Source organism: Phyllostomus hastatus, unplaced genomic scaffold (assembly GCF_019186645.2).
Source record: "Phyllostomus hastatus isolate PE091 unplaced genomic scaffold, TTU_PhHast_1.1 phas_contig_196, whole genome shotgun sequence".
NCBI lineage: Eukaryota > Metazoa > Chordata > Mammalia > Chiroptera > Phyllostomidae > Phyllostomus > Phyllostomus hastatus.
Window position 1 is genome coordinate 1,930,068 of NW_025333709.1, and position 19,475 is coordinate 1,949,542.

A 19,475-nucleotide genomic window follows, 5' to 3' on the forward strand; every position below is an offset into this window, starting at 1 on the left:
CCCGGAGCAGTCGGAGGGGCAGACCTTTGTCCCCCTCAGGTCCACCCAGTGAGGGGACACGCGGGGGTCTTGCGACGTGAGGGGGACTGGAGACACCCCCAGCTCACCGCTGCCGGGAGTCTCCCGCCTGTGGGGCCTGTGCCGTGAGTGCGGTGTGTGCATGGGCACCGAGCACCTGGTGCGCTGCGGGCCCGCGGCTCCCGGAGCTGCCCTCCCTCTGCGCTGGGAGTCTGTGCACCCCCCCACCCCCCACCCCCCGCTGGGCAGGGGCTCTCCCCAGCGCACGCCCGGCCCTGCCCGCCCTGGGTCAGCCCCTCCCAGGTCTGCAGGGCCCCCCGGGCCAGCTCGAGCGGACCACGCACCTCTTCCCGACTTGGGGGCGAGTGGGGGCTGCACGGGGCACATGAGGCCCCTGGAGCTGCAGGGGACCCTCCAAGGGGAGCAGACTCTGTCCCCTGCGCCTGTCCGCCTGGAGTGGGACTGTCCGGGGTCCGGGCGCTGCTCGGGAGGTTAGGAGAGCGCGGCGGCCTTCCCAGCCACGTCAGCCACGGCTCCAGGCTGGCCCCTGGGTCCCAGCTTCCTCATCGGTAAACTGAAGGGAAGAGGGCTGTTTTGGAAAGTAACTCAATAATGAGATCCAGTTAGATGAGCACGTCGTGGCACACAGTAGGCTCGCACATTCACTGTTGAGCTGTCTGGCAAAGGGCCAGGCTGTGAGTGGGCCCAGAGGCTTGAGACAGACAGGGGCTTTGGCCACCCCCGGCCCCCCAGCCCCCCGGCCCCCCAGCCCCACGGCATTCTGGGAAGCAGTGGACCCGCCAGGAAGGGATGGGCGGCCAGCTCCCTCTGGTTCTCATTAGGACGTGTCACTTCCCCTGCCCCGGCCCCCTTCCAGTTGGCAGTGTCCTCCTTATAGTGCTCTGGGGACCGTCACAGCCCAATCAGTCCTGTCACCTCACCAGAGGACAGCCAGGGACCCTGGGCCTTCCAGAAAGGGGGAGTAGAGGGGGGCCCGGCTGGGCCACGGGTGCCGGGCTGAGGAAGTTTCTCTTGCAGGCGGTCAGGCGTGGCAGGGCGGGGGGCACTGAGGCAGGGGCAGGCAGGGACTGGAATGCCTGCTGCGATGAGAAGCTGGTTTGTCCCCAAAGGCCCTGGGGCCACTGGAGGGGACCGGGGGAACTGGCTGTGTCCAGAGTGGTCTTCTGGTGAACGGGACGGGGCAGGTGGGCGGGCGGACAGGTGTCTGGGAGGCCCCCGGGCACCTGGCCAGCTGCTGGGCGAGGGCTTCCTCCAGGGCCCGCCTCAGAGGTGCCGATCTCCTGTCCTGGATCACCTTTTGGTCTCTGGCCTCGGGAATGCCCCTTCCCCGGTGGCCCGCGGGCCCCACTCCAGCAGGGTCTGCAGCATGGGCCCCTCTGTGGGAATTCTGAACCCATTCCCTGCCCCTTCTGTCTCCTCCCCAGCACAGTTCTCCGCTTTTCCTGCTCCAGCTTCACCCTGCAGCGGCCAGTTGCCGCCGGCCAGCTGGCCCTGCATCGGGGTGCACACCGGTGGTCTTGCATCGGGGTGCCCGCCAGCAGGGTAAGCGTTCACGTCGGCACCAGCTCCCCTGCAGCCGCGTGGCGCAAGCCCAGCTGCCCCCATGTGCCCCGGTGTCACCCCCTTGCTGTCCAGAGCCTTGTGCAGACGGGCCCGAGACGGTGGTGTCCTCCCTGCGGTGCCCCCTCCCCTCCAGGGCCTCCTGGGCTGCCCTCTCCACCCAGGGGCCGTCCATCCACGGGCTGCGTGGGACCCTCCACGCAGCAGCTCTGGTTCTGGGGTGTGACCACACACAAGTGACACCTTCCGTCCCCGTGACCTCATCTTTCCACGGCTCCCCCAAACTGTCCGGCTGGCAGGACCCCAGGAGTGCCACCCTCAGGCCCTCGGGTGGGAGACCAGCCTGGGTTTCTGTCCTGCTGCACAGGTGGGGGCCGTGGTCCCAGTGGGGAGGGGGTGGGGTGGGCACCCCCCTGGTGCTGCGGGGTGCTGTGCGCTGCCTGCTTCGGCTCCACCCTCATCACGTGGGCCCCACGTGTGTATGGATCTTGAGGCCCAGAGAGGGAGAGAGCGTTGGCTGAGGTCGCCGGGCAGGGATGGCAGAGACCAGGCGCGATCCCAGGCAGCCCGAACTGGAAGTTTCACTGGGCCTATAGGCCAACTGCTAGGAAGGCCAAGGCGACTCAGACCGACCAGCCCTGTCCTCAGGAACTCACAGTCCCGTGGGTGATGGGGAGGGTGGGGAACAGGCCAGTAGTCTGACAGCGGGAGGGGCAAGGAGCCCCCCAGCCAAGAGGTCCTGCAGCCTCCCCACAGCTGGGGTGACGGGCAGCGTGGTCAGGCGGTGGGCCACAGAGTCCAGCCAGCAGGGTCTCGGACATGCTCCCTCAGTGTCCGCTGGGCCCCGCTGGGCCCGTCCCGAGCCCCGGCCTGCCCTGGCCATGCAGAATGCCAGCCTCAGCAGCCACCGCCCCCAGAACTATTTTCAGACCCAATGTAGCTCTAGACGCACTTTGTCAAGATAATGGCCACCCTGGACCCCATCCACGAGCAGGCCCGCTCCAAGACACCAGCAGAGAGAACGCCCCCGCCGTGGTGACAGGGACCAAGGGCGGAGCCAGATCATGGCCCAGGCCCCGGACGACCCAACATGCTGCTGCCTCCGACCAAACAGCGTAAAAATTCGGTGCACTTGCTCCCCTCCAAGGCGGCTCCTCCGGGCCGGCGGCTGGCACGCACCACCTCCCCCTGCCTTTTACTGGGGGCGGGGCTCTCTGCAGTCTCGCACCCACCCTCCCAGAGAACCGGAGATGCGTGAACACTGCCCATGTCCTAACGTGAGGTCAGGAGAGGCCCGGAGCAAACTCGAACGCAAACATCAGGAAAAAGGAAATGATACACCAAAACCTCAAGCAAAATACTAGGAAAAATATTTAAATGGGATAATACTTCAGAGTAAAAGTAGGTTTTGTCCAGCGATGCAAGGCTGGGAGAATATTTCAATAGCAAGGGGTTTTACCCCAGGAGGGAGTAATTCCTCATTGCCGTGAAAGCAGGAAATGTGTCTGTTAAAATGCAACGTTCACGCATTAAAAAAAATACTTCGCGAACTAGTATAAAAGGGAACTTTCTGAAACCAATAAAGGGTAATGATGAAACACGTGCCTCCAATGCTTTATTTAATAGCGAGGTGTTGCGAACTTCCCTTTGAGATCAGGAACAAGACGAGGACGTCTGTTATTATTGAGTGTACTCGCCATTGAACCAGGGGCTTTAGCCGGCGAGAGAAGAGAAGAAAAAGGAAAAGGTACTAGGATCCGAAAGGAAAAAATAAAACTTGTTACCTCGTTCCTTGATAGCTGTCGAGACTGATTATGTAGCAACTCTGAAAGAGTCTGTCGATGCGATGTTAAAATGCACGAGGGCTTTGGAAGGCTGCCGGACGTGAGGTCAGTATAAAAAGTCATTAAAAATTAAGAGATAATGTCAGTCATAGTGAGAACATAAAATATATTTAAAGGTTACTGTTTACAGCATCAAGTAGAAGCTGTCTACACACCAAACAACTACGGAACATCGTTGGAGAAATGGACGAAAACTGGTGTCAGTGGGGGGATACCATGCTCATGCACTGGAAGCTCGGATGTCATAAATAGGCCGCTTCTCTCAAAGCCGATCTATAGGACCTGGCTGGTGTGGCTCAGCCGACTGAGCACCAGACTGCGAACCAAAGGGACGCCGGTTCGATTCCCCACCAGGGCACACGCCTGGGTTACGGGCCAGGTCCCCAGTAGGGGGCGCACGAGAGGCAACCACACATTAATGTCTCTTTCCTTCTCTCTCTCCCTCCTTTCCCCTCTCTCTAAAATGAAATATGTAAAAAATCAATAGGTCAGTGCCATCCTAACCACATGCATGAGAGGTGCAGCCCGATAAGCAGATTCCAAAACGGATGCAGAAAAGCAGAGGCAGGGCCCACGAGGCGCCCTCTCGGGGAGCCTGTGCCGTGGGCGGTGTCCGTGTACGAAATGACCGAAGGGCTTGCAAAGCCGAGCTGTGAGGCCTGGGTGGCGCTGGGCAGAGCAGAGGGAAAGGGGCCTGGACGGAAGGGGCTGCGTCTGCAGACGCAGCAGACGCAGATGCCCAGGTGCCTGGGAGCTCGGTCCGTGACGCAGGAGGAGAGAACCGCCTTTTCAGTAAATGGTCGGGGCACAGCCAGACCCCCGTGCGTCCTGACAAGGGACCGCCCCGGCCCCTCTTTCCCGCCACAGGCCGGGGGCGGTTCCCGCCGCACTGGGTGGGCGTCCGAACGTGAGTGACTGACGCAGCTCCGGGACCAGAGCCGCCGTTCCCAGCTCCCAGAGCCCCGGCCCGCTCCTCCTGGCCCCCGATTCGCCGATTCCCGGGTCACCTCTTCCCCGGCCCTCCTGCCTCCTGCTGACAAGGACCCTGCGGTCCCATGGGGCCACGCGGAGAGTCCGGGGTCACCTGCCCTCTCAGGACCTGTCACCTGAGACCCCCGCTGAGGGGGGGAGTGCGGCTGGAGGGAGCGGCTTACACAGGGTGGGGTGGAAGAGGGACGTGCAGAGGGGAGGGACGGAGCCACGGTGGATCCGAAACAGCCTCCTGCTGTGGCCCCGAGAGCCCTGGGGCTGCGCGGGGCTGCGGGTGGGGCAGAGGAGCAGTGGGGCGGGGGAGTGACTGTAGGCGGGACAGACACCCTGGATGGACACAGAGCCAGGGTGGGTGTGGGCTGGCCCCCAGCCCTCCTCGGGACCAGCGGAGCAGGGCCGGGTGCCTGACCCGTGCAGAATTTCCATCTTTGGTCACCGTGTTCTGAAGCCACTCATCCTGGGGGGGGGCGGGGTCATGACCCATGAGCCTGCCGCTCACAGGACCGTCCCGGAGCTCCCGGCCCGCCCCACGCGGTGTTGGTGCCGCCACAGCTGTGCACTCAGGCCCGGCCCTGCTCTCCTGGCCGCCGGCCGCCAGCTCTCACGTGTGACCCCCGGGCCTCCTCTCTGCGCGTGGTCTCCGCCTCCGCCCGATGGGGCTTTTGGACATGGGGGCCTGGGTCCTGGTCCAGTTCTTCCAGGCTCCGTCCTGGCGGGATTCCAGGTGCCCGTGGAGGGACCCTGAGGCTGAAATGGGGTGCGTCTCCGTGCAGGTGCCCCCCAGTCAGCACCCCATGTACAGCTCCCAGGACAGGCAGGGCAGGGGGTGGCTGTGAGCCCAGCTGTGGGGTGGGGCGGTGGGCGGGGGGTCGTGGTAAAAGCCGGAGGATTGCACAACAGTGGCAGCTGGCAGGCTCTGAAAAAGTTGTTTTTCACCGAGCACAGCTGGAGCAGCAGCTGGGGGCCAGCGACACCGCCGGGGGCGGGGGGCGGGGGACGGGGGGTGGGGGTGGGGGGGCAGGCAGGGCTGGCGGCTGTCAGAGGACAGGCCTTGAACCCCACAGAGACCGTGTCCATCAGGGCAGCCCCCTTCGTCGGTGAGGGGCCCCCCACCTCGGGGGACCACTGGCCTCCCTGGACACAGGAGGCAGGGCTGAGCCCCCCAGTCGGGGTCAGCCAGGGAGGGCCAGAGCCGAGAGCACTGCCAGGCCCACTCGCTCGGACAGGCCCAGGTCCCTGCTCTGGTTCCCGAGTGGGCGACCTGAGGCCGCGGGGGCGATGAGGATGGTCACCAGGGCGCTGGTGACAGGGAGCGGGAGGATGTGGTGTTTTGGGCCCTTGTGGGGCCAGACCCTGAGTCAGGGTCATTTAATCCGGCGTGCACTGCAGCGAAGCAGGCACCTCCTTGGCACTTGAGGGAGGAGATGGGTCTCAGCCGGCGCCCCTCCTCACCGCCCCGGAATGGGTCCCCCCCACCCCGGGCCCCAATCTCAGGGCGAAGAAGGCCAGGGAAGCGAAGGGCCCCGAGGCGGGCACGTCAGTGACAGGCCCTCACTGGGCAGGCGCGGGCCCTTCCGGATGTCTCTGCTCTTTGTCTCTCGGGACCTGGGCAGCAGGGGCTGGGGTGGCCCTGCCGCGGCCCCAGCACCCCTGAGGTCACCAGCGCATGTGAGGGGCAGTTCTGAGGCCGATGCAGCGCCTCCTCTGAGCCTGCGTCCCTGCTCCCCTGAGGCCTGAGGGTTCTCTCCACCCCCGGGGACCTGGGGGCGGCTGAGAGTGGGGAGGTGCGTTTGTGCCTCGGGCTCGCGTCCACTGTCAGCACAGCCCCTGGGGGGTCTCGGCACCCGCCCCCCCGAGCTGCACACACAGCACAGCGGGGACCAGTTGTCAGGCCCGCACCTTTCCCCGCACTCCGAGAACGTGCCTGGTGCTCGGCAGCCTCCATTCCTCCGGCACCAGGGAGACGCCAAGACCCCAGGGGGCACCCATGCCCACCGCTCTGAGTCCCCAGAGAAGCGGTGGCTGGTGGCCTCAAACACCCCTGCTGGCTAAGGACCATGTGCTTGTAAACTTTAATTTTCATACAGTAGAGAAACACAATACAAGCCACGTGGGGGTCAATTGTACAGCAAAGCGCACAGATTCACCCGGGGCTGCACAGAGCAGGTGCCTCCCGCCGCCGCTGCCGCTCCTGGGGGCTCCGTCCTGGCAGCCCCGCCCCCCGGGTCCCAACTCCCTCTGCCCACCCCTCGGGATCGCCTTCCAGGAGCACGAGAAGCCTTCCTGGCTTCTCTCCCGCAGGGGAGGGCTCCGCACCGCCAGCCACAGGGCCCTGCCGGGCAGCCAGGGGGTGTCCCTTCGGTGCCTGCTCCAGGCCAGGCCTGCCAAGCCAGGGGGGCTTGGGAGCAGGGGCTCAGGCCAGACAGAGGTACGCGGCGCAGACGCAGGAAGGCGGGAGAGAGGGTGGACTTCTGGGGACTACAGAGGCGCCTCTCCAAGAATCGGACTCATCGTACAGGATCCCGAGAACTGGGAAGGTGGCTCTTGGGTGGGAGCGTTTGTACGTGGAGGACCTGGGGCTGCCCCCACGGGCACCATGGTTCGGGAGCTGTCACTCCCTGAGGCTGAGTTTGGACCCCTGGCCCGAGCCCAGGCTGCGGCTCTGTCCCTGGGGTGGGGGCGGCAAGAGGAGGCCACCGGCTCTGCTGAGGACCGACTTCGGTCCCTCGTCCTGGCCCCGCCGAGGCGCTGGCTCCCAACGGAACCCCTCGGCTGGCACCTGTCTGCGTGCGGCCACGGGCCCGGGCGCTGGGCAGCGCCCCGGCTTCACAGCACCACCTCGGGCGCGATGTTGAAGAGGAGGTCGTCGTTTCCCCGCCGCACCTCCAGCAGCAGCGGGGACTCGGTCAGCACGGCCTCCTGCAGCTCGCTCGAGTCCGTCAGCGGGCGCCCGTTGACCTTGACGATGATGTCGCCATCTTGGATGCCCCCTCTGCCGACGGGAGAGACGCGTGGTCACCGCGCAGCCCCGCCCAGGCCCGGGGGGCTTCCCGGCACCGGTCATTGAAGGGAGCCCTTTCGACCAACAGGCCAGACGGTGCCTGACTGCGAGGGTGGCCCCCCAGATCACGGACGGACACGCCTGCTCCTTCCTTCCCTCGGAAGGGCAGATTCCAGTCCCGGCTGCGGCCTGCCCGGCTGGACTGCTCTGGGCCCGGCACGCAGCCCCTGGGAGCCTGGGTCCCCGCACCTGCAGCCGGCGGGGAGGCCCGGGGAGTCGGTCCCAAAGCCGTCACAGTCGCTGCGGCAGCGGCGGCGGCAGAAGAGGCGGAGTGTGCTGGGCTGCCTCCCTCCGCGCCCGACTCGCTGTGACCTTGACCCCCCCACCCCCCGGGGAGGGGGAGGCCGGCAGGGTGGCACGGTGGCCCAGCGTCTGGTCAATAGTGCCAGCCACATGGCCACGAGGGTGACTGCTCTAAGCCTCCGTGTCCCTGTGTGGGAAGTGGGGTGAGAGCAGCACCCCGCTCTTGGGGTGCCCGGCGCGTGGGGCCGCTCTCGCTAACCGCCCTGCTGAGTTCAGAGCGCAGGGGCTCTGAATAAAGGGCCGGCGTCGGGGGGGTCACCCCTGGGCCTCCTGGATCTGTAGTTGGACAGTGTTCCAGCCGGCCGGCAGTGGGCGGGGCTGTGGGCTCCACGCTCACCACAGAAGGACGCAAGGGCCTGGCTGGTGCGGCTCAGTGGACTGAGCACCAGCTGGGAACCAAAGGGCTCGGGTTCAATTCCCAGTCAGGGCACATGCCTGGCTTGTGGGCCAGGTCCCCAGGAGGAGGCGCATGAGAGGCAAACACACATTGATGTTTCTCTCCCTCTCTTTCTCCCTCCCTTCCCCTCTGTCTAAAAATAAATACATAAAATCTTTTTTAAAAATAAAAAAAAAAAAAAAGAAGGACATGAGGGGCCGCTAGTCCAGCACGGCCTCCTGGAGCAGCACCGTGGGTGGAAGCATCAGGGGCCCTGCTGGGATGAGGGGCCGTGGAGGTGGGGGCCTGCTGCTGGGCTCCTGTCCACGCCCACACCCCGTGGTCGCCCCTCCGAGCAGCCCCGGACCCCAGCGGGGACTGTCTCCAGCTCCCAGACCGACAGTGCAGGACCACGGGTCCTGCCCGCCCACCGACGGCCCCGAAGGGTGACCCGGCCAAAGGAAGGGGGCGGGGCTTGCTCAGAGCCCTCCTAGGGGCCTGGACCGCCCCTGTCCGCGCACGGAGACCTCGCTGCCTGTGGGCCTTCGCGCATGGTGCTGCCCGTCCAACCCTTCTCCAGCACTTGGCCGAGACGCCTCCCGGGGCGGAGGGAGCAGGCCGGGGCGCGTCGGCTTTGCGGGTGAGAGAACAGACCCAGGCCAGCCACCGGGCTAACGAGAGCCAGGCTGGTTCTCGGCGTGGGAGGGGTGGGGGCTCCCCTGCTCTGCCTCCCCCCAGGACAGGGGACATTCAGGCCGCGGAAGGGCACGGACAACACTCTGTGGGACAGGTCACCTCTCCAGCCCACCCCTGGCTGCCAGGCCTGGCCGGAGTCCCTGCGGCCACTTCCGCGCGGCGTCCCCGCTGGGAAGCTCCAGGTCAGGGAGGCGGGCCCGGCACAGGCCCCGCCCCCCGGGGTGTCCGACCGCCTCCCACGCAGCCTCCCTGTTCCCCACCACCGACCTCCCTGTGGCCCACCTCTGAGACGGTGAATTCGGAGCGACCTCCTGCACGTAAATGCCGCTGCTGACCTCCGGGAAGTCCGGGTTGCTGGCCTTCAGCTCCTCCACCAGACTGCGAAGACAGCCCGTGGGGCGGCCCCTCCCTGAGCCTCGAAGGCGCAGAGCGGCCCCTCCGTGCCCCTTGGCCAGGCCAGCAGCCTCCTCGGGGCCCCACCCTGCCTTGCCCTGCCCTGCCGCAGGCCACTCCGCATTGCCGTTGGCCCACCTGGGACCCCTCCTCCATGCGGGCTCCTCAAGAGAGCCCTCAGTGAAGGCAGATGGGGAGAAGTGTGGAGAGGAGGGCGGTGGACAGAGGGGAGGAGGGGGCGGGGGGTGAGCGAGAGGGAGGAAGGAGGAAAGGTAGAGGGATGGGTGCTCAGATGGATGGGTGGGAGGGGGGAGGGGGGAGGGGAGGGGGAAGGGGAGGGGAGGGGGAGGGGAGGGGAGGGGGAAGGGAAAGATAAATGGAGAGAAGGGAGCAGGGATGGACGAACTCGGGGAGTGAGCCACAGGCCTTGCCCCCATGGGATGGACAGAGGACTGGACAGGCGCTGTGATGGACGGGTGGACAGATGGACGGGTGGACAGATGGACGGGTGGACACGGGAGAGAGGGAGAAAGAATGCCTGTGAAAGGGAAGTTGGTGTGTCGTCCTGACCGGGGGCTGCCGGCAGATTTGCTCCCTGGACCCGCTGCCGCCGAAACAGGAACAGGAGGGACAGTCGTTTGGGGCCCGGCGTGGGCGTGAGGGCGTCGTCGCCAAGTGAGACTCAGTGCTCCCCAGGGCCCCCCACCACGGTGACCCCTTTCCTCTCCAGCCCCCCGAGCTGCTGCACGGTTTCCTCCCTCCCTGGCCCCCTCCCTCCCCCATCCCGCCCTCCCTTCCCTTCTCAGGGCTTCTGGGAGCCCGCTCTGCGCTCTGCGGCAGCTTGGGTCCGGGGGCAGCAGAGGGCGGGGCGGGCCGCGGTCCTCGCTCCCAAGGAGCTTGTGGGCACGGTGGCCTGGGGGCCACAAACGGGCAGCTCCAACCCCACGGGACCAATGCGACGCCCGGGGTGGGGGGAGCGCGCGCTCTGCCCGCCAACGGGAGGCCCCTGGGCCCGCCTGAGCAGCCTGTGCAGGGGGAATAGTGCCCCCTAAAATTCAGGTCTGCCCAGAACCTCCGAACGGGACCTGGTTGGAAACAGAGACTGTGCGGATGTAATTGGCTGAGGGTCCCCAAATGAGACCGTCCTGGCTTAGGCGGGGCCTCGAACCCAATGGCTGGTGTTTTCCTAAGAGGCAGAGGAGGGTGTCTGGAAGCGGATGCACGGGGAGGGGAGGGGCCACACGAAGCCAGAGGCGGAGATGGGGGTGATGCAGCTACGACCCCGGGAGCCCCGGGAGCCACCGGGAGCTGGGAGAGGCAGGAAGGACACTCCTAAGAGTCTCAGGGGGGATCATGGAGCTGCCAGTGCCTCGGTTTTGAACTTCGGGCTTTCAGAACTGGGAGAAAATGAGTTTTCTGTGGTTTTAAGGCAGGTATATGGGACTTTGCTACGGTCGCCACAGGAAACTAGACCCAGGAGGCTTTCCAGAGGAGGGGCACCTGAATGACGTCCTGGGGGGTGGGGGAGCCGAAGGCGCCCACCGGGCCGAGGGGCAGGGGCGCTCCAGGCAGAGGGACCGGCCCGAGCCAGGCCCCCGGGAGCACCTGCAGGCGGCCAGCGTCTGGGGCCACGGTGGGGCAGTGTGGCGGGGCGGCGTGCAGGCTCACCTGGGCGTGATGGTCCTCATCCGTATGCCGATGAAGCGCTTCTTCCAGTCTGGGAGGGAAGGGGGCACGGCGGGGCCCGGTTAGAACCGCGTGGGGGCGGGAGGGGGGGCCGGGGCGGAGGCTCCCCCCAGGCACAGGAGCAGGGAGCACAGACGCGTCCTGCCTGCCACGGTCAGCACCCCCTCCCCGCCGCCATGGGCTCAGGCACCGGGGCCGCCCCTCCTCGCGGCTGCTCTGAGGCCGGGAGACGTCCCGGCTCCACCTGCTGGCTTCACGCCCCCCACCACACCATCCGACCAACCACATTGGCTGCGACATGGGCTCTCCCTCAGCGTTCCACGCCCAACCCCCGGGGGCCGGCGGGGTTCTCCTCTCCAGCCTCCACCCCGTGGGCTCCCCAGACCGCCCTTGCTCAGGTCCGAACGTGCCACCTCCCCTGCCTGCCCCCCAAATATCGGCGTGAACCCGCATGCCCAGCGGGCACTGACTGTGTGCCCGGCCCTCTGGCTGGAGCACCACACACACGACCCTCTAGGAGCCCCCCCCCGCCCCCGCTCTCCCCAGCCACCCTAGCCGGTGACGCAGCTGGGGCTCTGGACCCGGAAATGACACGTACATATTCAGAACCGAAGGACAAGCCTCAGTGTATTTTTAAAATTCCGTGTTATAAAAGTAAGCTCTCTGACTGCAATGGAATTAGATGAGAAATCAGTAATAGAAAAGTTCCTAATCACTTATTACGCACGTCTAAATAACTCATATTCAAAGAAGAACCAAAAGGGAAGTTAGAAAGTGTTTTAAATTAAATAAAAGTGAAAACAGGACTTATCCGAATCGGTGGGGTGCGGGCAAAGCGGTACTCGGAGGGAAACCGTAGCACCGGAAACGCCGCAGCCAGGAAAGAAGACAGATCTCAGATCTCAGCTTCCATCTCGAACACTAGAAGACGATCAGATGAAACCCAAAGCAAGCAGAAGAAGGGAAAGAATGAAACGCAGAAACCCAGGAAACAGGGAACAGAAACACCACACAGAACATGAGCGAAAACCGAAAGCCGATTCCCTGAGACCAGTAAAACCGATGAGACTTCAGGCCAACTGGCCGGACAGAGAGAAACGTGCAGTTCTCAGTCCCAGGAGCGGGGAAGGCGACACCACGACAGATCCCACGGCTGTGAGAGCGTGGTCAGAGGCTGTTATCAGCAACCTCACACCAGTAAGTCGGACAACGAAGACACAGTGTCCAGATTTCTTACAATTCCCACGTAACCGAAGCTCCCCCGAGAAGACACGGGCACCCTGACGGGCCCTGTCTCTGCTGAAGAAATCGAAGTCATAGTTCAACACCTCCCCGCGGGGACACACCGGGCCCGACGGTCCCGCGGGAGACGGCACCGAACGTTTAAGACAGAAACAGCATCGCTTCTGCGCAAACGTCCCTGCAGAGCTGACAACGAGAGGCTACTTCACGATACCTCGAGGTGTTTGGTAAGAAGGGCGCAGTCTGGTCTTGGTTGCTGGAGGCCGTGGTTTCCTGAGCCTCCAGCACCTTTCCTAAAACTTCTGTGATTCCCTAGGGGACCTGGGGCAGCTTTTGCTCCCAGCTCTTGAAGTTGGCCCCAGGGCTGTCAAAGACAAGTGGGTTTCTGTCATTCCTGACCAGTCCCTCTCAGCCACCTCTGACTTCAGGTCATTGAGGGGAGGCCCTAGGGATGGGGGCTGTTGTCGGGAGAACCAATCCGGTGATTAGAGGGTTGGAGCTTCAGCCCCACCACCTGACTTCTGGGGAGGGGTAGGGGGAGGGGTGGGAGGTTGAAGGAATCGCCAAGGGCCAGTGAGTTAACCAGTCAGGCCCATGCAATGAGGCCTCCATAAAACCCAAAAGGATGGGTTCAGGGAGCTTCTGGGTTGGTGAGCAGGTGGGGGTGCTGGCAGGGCTGTGCCCCCAGACGGCATGGATGCTCCATGCTCTCCCCCCCTGCCCTGCCCTGGGCCGCCCTCCCACTGGGCGGTCCCCGAGTGGTACCCTGCGACAGTAAACAGCGGACCTAGGAAGTGAGCTGCTTTCCTGGGTTCCCTGCGCTGCTCTAGCAAATGGACCAAGTCCGGGAGGGAGTCGTGGGAGCGGGGCAGCCAGGGGCACAGGTGACAGCCGGGACTTGTGACTGTCACCTGAAGACGAGGCCCAGGCTGGAGAGACTGAGCCCTTCCCCTGAGGGTCCGCCTCCCCCCACCCAAGACTGTGTCTGGTCCGATTACACGGTCGGGCACCGGCGTGGGGCGGGGCCACGCGACTTTAAAAAGTCAGCAGGCGCTCAGGTTGGACCGGAAGAAGGAAAACCGTCCACATGCACAGACCGGGTAGTCGTCTGCACAGACAAGCGGTAGAATCTTCGAAATCCACTAGAACGAATGAGTTATCATCACGGTGGCAGGGTCTCTGGGGAATCAATGTACAAAAATCCATTTTATTTGTGCATTCTAGTGACAGACGACCAGAAACTGAAAGTTTTAGGACTGTCTCATGTACTAGAGCCTCGGAACTCTGAAATGTGCAGGAATCAGGCCGAGGCAGTCCGGCTCTCGTACATGGGGAGCCGGAACACAGCGCTGAGAGTGGCCGGAGGGCGCGGGACCGGAGGGGACACAGCCTGCGTCCGAGCGTCAGGAGATGCAGGGCAGCCGCGATGCCAGCTCTCCCCCATTCCAGCCCGTCGGAGATGCAGGCTCCCCTCCCCGGGCCGGAGGTGACCCCTGAAGGGCCATCCCCCACCGTCACCGAGGGCAGACGCCCCTCAGCGCCCAGTGCCACGGGCTCAAACTCCCCAGTCCTAAGGCTGGCTGGACCCCCAGAGACCCCTGGGCCCTGGCAGCCCCCAAACCAGCATGGTGGCCCCTCTGATCGTAAAGGCCCCCCCAGAGACTCCTGTACCCCAACCCCCTGGACAGGAACAAGAGGTGAACCTTAACTAATGTCCCCGTGATTTAAAGGAAAGAAGGCTTGTTTTAAAGAACTTTAGATTAACTGGATTTAGGTAATTTATATTCAGCGGAACTCCAATCAAACTATCAGCATGGTTTGGGGGTGGAAACTGACACACTGATTCTAAAATCCATATGGAGCCCTGGCTGGTGTGGCTCAGTGGATTGAGCGCCGGCCTGAGAACCAAAGGGTCGCTGGTTCGATTCCCAGTCAGGGCACAGGCCTGGGTTTTGGGCCAGGTCCCCAACAGGGGGCACCCAAGAGGCAATCACACACTGATGTTTCTCTCTCTCTCTCCCTCCCTTCCCCTCTGTCTACAAATAAATTAAAAACCATTAAAAAAATAAATAAGATCCATGCAGAAATTGAAGGACTGGAAGAACCAAAACAACTTTGAAAGACACGGTGGGGCAGGCCCGCCTGCTGCAGGGCTGATCGTAAAGCTCCAGCAACCAGGACGGCCGGATGCTGACGTAAGGAGGGACAGACAGACAGACACCTGGAACAGAACGTGCGTGTTTCATTGCCTTCCGAGCTGCCAAGGCAGTTCCGTGGAGAAAGGGTGATCTCTTCAACAGATGGCGCTGGGACAACTGAACACCCAGGGCAGAGGAAAGAACGCTGGTGCGTACTCTGCAAAATTAATTCAAAGACTGGATGGGCATCATAGTCCAAAACCGAGAGCCCCGGAGAGGGACACTTCCAGGCGGACACACGGAGAAAATCCTCTGACCTCCAGGCAGCAGAGCTTTCCCGCACACCCCGCCGGACCCCACCGGGACGCAGCCCGTTCGGACACGCGGCGGCTCAGACCGGGTCCGTGTCGGCAGGACTCCCGCTCCTCAGAGGCGGGTGAGAGAGCGGGAAGACGAGCCACCGGCCAGAGGGAAACAAACGTGCACTCGTGCGGCTGATAAAGGGGGCGTCGTCCCACCCAGAAGGTATGAAGAACTCTGAAGACATCCTAAGAACACTGCCCCGGCAGCCCTAACTCTGTAAACGGACAAACTGTTTAACAGACGGTTCACCAGCGTCACAGACGGAGCCCGGTGGGAGATGAGGTCAGGGAGGGTGGGGGCCTGACGTCGCCTGGGCCGGAGGTGGCCTCAGGGCCCCCCCCCCATACACACACAGTGAGGTGGAGCCTGGAGCGGTTCCCGCAGAGAACTGGGGGGGGGCGGGGGGTGTCTGCGGGGGGAGGGGCAGTGGCACGGGAGTGGAGAGGAGGCCGTCAGCCTGATCAGCGGCCCTGGTGGCCGGACCCAGTGGCGGGACTGGAGACTGGGACGGGGCGGGTGCGGGAGGGACAGGCCCGCAGGCGGGGGGGCTGCGTGCAGGTGTGGGGGGTGCGAGGGGGGGGCAGAGCGGAGACTGAGCACGGGGGAGGCGACAGGGCGTGCCCGGAGTGGAGACGCCCACAGCCACATCCATCCCAGTCCGGAGCTGGGGGAGAGGGCCCCTCGGAGACAGATGTGGGGGGGGCGCGGGGGTGTCCCTTTCTCCGTGGCAACTACAGCCATGACACTGGATGGGTCCTCAGAGGAAAGGGGCCCAGCCCAGGGTGGGGGCCTCGGCCCGTCATCCTGCCCCCAACAGGCACTGGCCACTGGGCAGCTTCGCTCTAACCCCAGGGTCACGCTTTGGAAGAGGCGGTCGCGGCGGCTGCAGCCCAGCGGACCCAAGCACTGGGTCCAGAACCCGGCCCCTCCCCCTCCCCGGCCCGGCTCCTGCCCCCTCTGCCCCTCCTCTGCTTGGGACGGACTTGAGACTCCAGCAAGTGTGACCCGGGGACCAGGGGTGTGCATTCGGACCCCTTCTTCCCGGTGCCCTACCCCCGGGATTCCCTGCAGCTCTGTCTCCGCTCCCGGCCACAGGGACCAGCCCATCGGAGATGCAGGCTCCCCTCCCCGGGCCGGAGGCGACCCCTGAGGGGCCGTCCCCCACCGTCACCGAGGTGGTGCCCAGCGCCATGAGCTCAAACTCCCCAGTCCTAAGGCTGGCTGGACTCCCAGAGACCCCTGGGGTCCTGGGCCCCAGCAATGCAACAGCCCCCAAACCAGCCCCTCTGACTGTGAAGGCCCCCCGGAGACTCCTGCACCCCAACCCTGTGGACAGGAACCAGAGGTGAACCTTAACTAACGTCCCCTTATTTAATGGAAAGAAAGCTTGTTTTAAAGAACTTTAGATGAACTGGATTTAGATCATTTATTTCTAGAAAAGCGAAAGGGGACACCAGAGGATGTTCAGTGACAGACTCGGTCATCCGGCTAAGGTTTACTGGACCCTCTGACCAGTCCACAGGGCCTGGGGCAGGGGCCAGCTCTGAGGACGGGGCGAGTGTTCCCTGGGGGTCTGGGTGGAGGTCGGCGCTGACAGGGACAGTCCCCGTGCAACCAGGGAGCGAGCCCGGCCCCTGGCGGCTCCTGTCCCAGAGCGACGAGGAGCAGAGGCAGGAAGAGGGAGGACGCTGTCACCCCACACCCAACGACACAGGGACCTGCCCCCCACTCTGTGCAAAGCGCAGCTCTGCGGGCCTCCGGGAAGGCAGCCAAGGTCAAAGTCACCCCGGAGCAGAAGATAATCCCACAGGAAGGCTCAGTTACTAGAGGGAGAATCGAGGCTACGACGGCGACAAAGATGCAGCCCCGGGTCCCATTCTGAGCTTCTGAGCAGCCGAGGAGAAAAGGGCTCAGGGGTTGGTGGGTGCCTCTGACCCACAGAAGCCCTCGGCTTCTGGCCCCGCCCTGGCTCCAGGCCACCTTCACACAAGGGACCCCGATGGCCAGACAGAGTCCTCGACAGCAGTTCTTCACGGGACCGGTCCTCACGGCACCAGTCCTGGCCGTACTGGGTGCTGTGTGCTTGGCAGGCGGAGGGGTGGAGGGTGGGGCGGGCATGCGGGAGACCCCCTGCCCTCAGTGAACTGCTAGTGAGAGGGCTGGGAGGAGACAGGGAAGCAACGTGATGGTGTGAGTGTTGGGGCTGAGTCAGGGGTGGGCCAGGTGGGCCAGGTGGGCCAGGTGGGCAAGAGACAAAATGGAAAAGCAAGGTGGGAAGGTGAGACCATCAGGAAGGGTCCCGAGACCAGAAATTCGACCCTCCTCTGGGCATGCCCTCACTAGGGAGAGTCATCTGTGCCCGTCCAGGCCTCTCCCGGGTGGATGCTCGTGGCCATAACGAGTGCCCAGGGTGGGCTGGCCATCCCCAGGTGGACGGGGTAAGGAGATGGAGGCTGAGAGGAGGGTGACTTCTAAGGATCGGGGAAGGGCTCCCCTCTCCTGGAGTGCAGGCTGCCCCACCTGGCTGTCCGCACGGCCAGAGGACAGAAAGAGGAGGTGCTTAGGGATGGTGGGAGGGGTGGGTGGTGGATGGGTGGATGGTGGATGGATGGATGGTGGATGGTGGATGGGTGGGTGGTGGATGGATGGATGGTGGGTGGTGGATGGATGGGTGGGTAGTGGATGGATGGGTGGTGGATGGATGGATGGGTGGTGGATGGACGGGTGGGAGGAAGGAGGCCCCAGGCTCTGACAACGACGGAGCAGTCAGTGCAGACTCAGGCAGCCCGAGCAGCTGGGGTGGGAGGGGAGGTAGAGCTCCCCGGACTGTGTAGTGGGGCAGGTGGTGGACGTGGCCGTGACGTGAGAAGGGGGAAGGGCGTCCGTGGGGGGGCAGGAGGCCCCAGCCCTGGCCCCCGCCGGCCCCGGGGGGAGGGGGGCCCCCTCTACCTTTGGCCTGCTTGTCCTGGAACTCCGTCAGGAACTGCACGATGCGGTCGGAGGGGATGGCGAAGGAGATGCCGGCCGTGACCTTGAGGGTGTTGATGCCGATGACCTCGCCATCCTGGGTGTGGGGAGGGCAGAGCAGGCGGTCACAGCGGCAGCGCAGGCAGCCGCTGCCCCCACCTGCGCGGCGCGGTGTCCAGAGCTGGCCTGGCCGGCATGCCTGGCCTGAGGCGGCTCCGGGACAGTGTGGACACGGTCCTGGACGGGCATTCTTGTGCTCACACCTGGGTCGGGGGCCCCCGACTGTCCCACCGTTTTCCCCCTCACCCGACCCCTCCTCCCTCCCTGGAGCGTGTCGGCCACTGGCCGCAGACACCCCCGGGCGGTGTCCAGAGGGACCGGAGCCCAGAGAGGGATGTGACAGGGACTGTGGGGACCGGGGCCCCTCTGTCCCTCCCCTCTGGGGGCGGGCGGAGGCGGGTGGGGCCTGGGGGGAAGCTCCGTAGAATGCCCCCTCTTGCAGGTCCGTCTGTTTGGAACTGGCCTCCCACCCTGACCCCCCAGCTGGTGTCTTGGGCCGAATGCGCCCTGGCCACCAGGGACCCCGTGCCCCTGGGAAGGCTGACCCCACGGCCTGACACACGTGTCCCTGGACTGTGTTCCTGCCCCTCCCGGGGGCGGCTTCCTGGCCGGCTCCCGGGGGGCCACCTTCGGGGGCGGAGCTTTGGACCAAGGCACACTCCGTCTCCTGGTCCCCTGAGCGCGTGGCCCCTGCCTGGGCCTCTGGCAGGAGGGTCCGGGCTCTCTCATTGGCCCTGTTTGCCCACCCCCACCGCGTCCTGGACTCCCACTGGAAGCCCACCCGCAGGAGCTTTCTCGAACAGCAGTGGGACGCACCCTGCTACAGGCCTGCGGGGCTTCTCGGGGTGCAGCGTGAACCCCACCATCCAGTCGTCTGCTCCCTCCCACCCTGCCTCTCCAGCCGCAGCGCCTGACCGGGCCCCCACCCGTGCCCCGCCGTGCCCTCCTCCTCAGCATCTCTCTCCTGCCTCTCCACAGCCCAGGCGAGATGCTTCTTCCTCCAGGAAGCCCTCCCCCCGGTCCCCTGTCAGCTGCAAGGTCTCCCCGCCCGGCGTCCCTCCGGGGCGCTCTCCCTGCCCCTCACACGGCGCTTGGGCGTGCCCGTGGCGGGAGCTCCCCAGGCAGGGGCTGCGGGGTGACCGTTCCCGGGGCCCAGGGGCTTCGAACCCAGTTCCTGACTCGTTCTGGACGTCTCGCCTGGGACGAGAACGAGGCTGCCTTGGGGGTGGGCCCAGGACAGACGGGGGGAGGGGACTCGAGGGGCACGAGTGGGATGGGGGACGACCCCTCATCTTGCACGTAAGCTCAAGGCCGGGGGTCCAGGGGGGTGACGGACCCCGCCGGGTGTCCCCACAGCCCCAGGTCCCCGATGGGCACTTGGCCCCAGCCTGGCGGCTGCTGCCCCCATCCCCCCGATTCCTCTGACAGCCACCGCGTTCCTGGGGGGCACGGGGTGGGGTTCAGGGCAGCACGGGCTGGGTCACGTTTTCCTGTCCTGCCACTCAGCTGCTTCCCGAACCGTCAGCCCCGCCCCGAAGCCACCCCCCCTCCACGTGAGCCCCGAAAGCTAGAGGCCGCCCCGGAGACACTCACCAGGTTCACCAGCGGTCCCCCGGAGTTCCCGTACTGTGGTGGGGAGGAGACACAGCATCAGCCGAGCCCTGAGCCCCGACCAAGCATCCCAGAGCCTGTCCCCTCCAGCTCTCACTCCAACGGCTGCCGGGGACGTGGCCAGATCTCACCCCACCGGCACGGAG

The 19,475-nt window shown here is 64.9% G+C and overlaps 1 protein-coding gene across 1 annotated transcript in view; it reads right to left on the minus strand.

Moving 5' to 3' along the window:
* Window positions 1-6,497: 6,497 nt before the first annotated feature.
* HTRA3 (HtrA serine peptidase 3) overlaps window positions 6,498-19,475 on the minus strand; it is a 29,138-nt gene continuing 16,160 nt past the window's right edge. Inside the window, exons 5-9 of the mRNA XM_045834086.1 lie at window positions 19,312-19,344; window positions 17,641-17,755; window positions 10,931-10,979; window positions 9,152-9,247; window positions 6,498-7,425 (exon numbers count right to left, since the gene is read on the minus strand). Coding sequence (XP_045690042.1) covers window positions 7,260-7,425; window positions 9,152-9,247; window positions 10,931-10,979; window positions 17,641-17,755; window positions 19,312-19,344 — 459 coding nt within the window. The 3' untranslated portion in view covers window positions 6,498-7,259. The remainder of the gene's footprint in view (window positions 7,426-9,151; window positions 9,248-10,930; window positions 10,980-17,640; window positions 17,756-19,311; window positions 19,345-19,475) is intronic.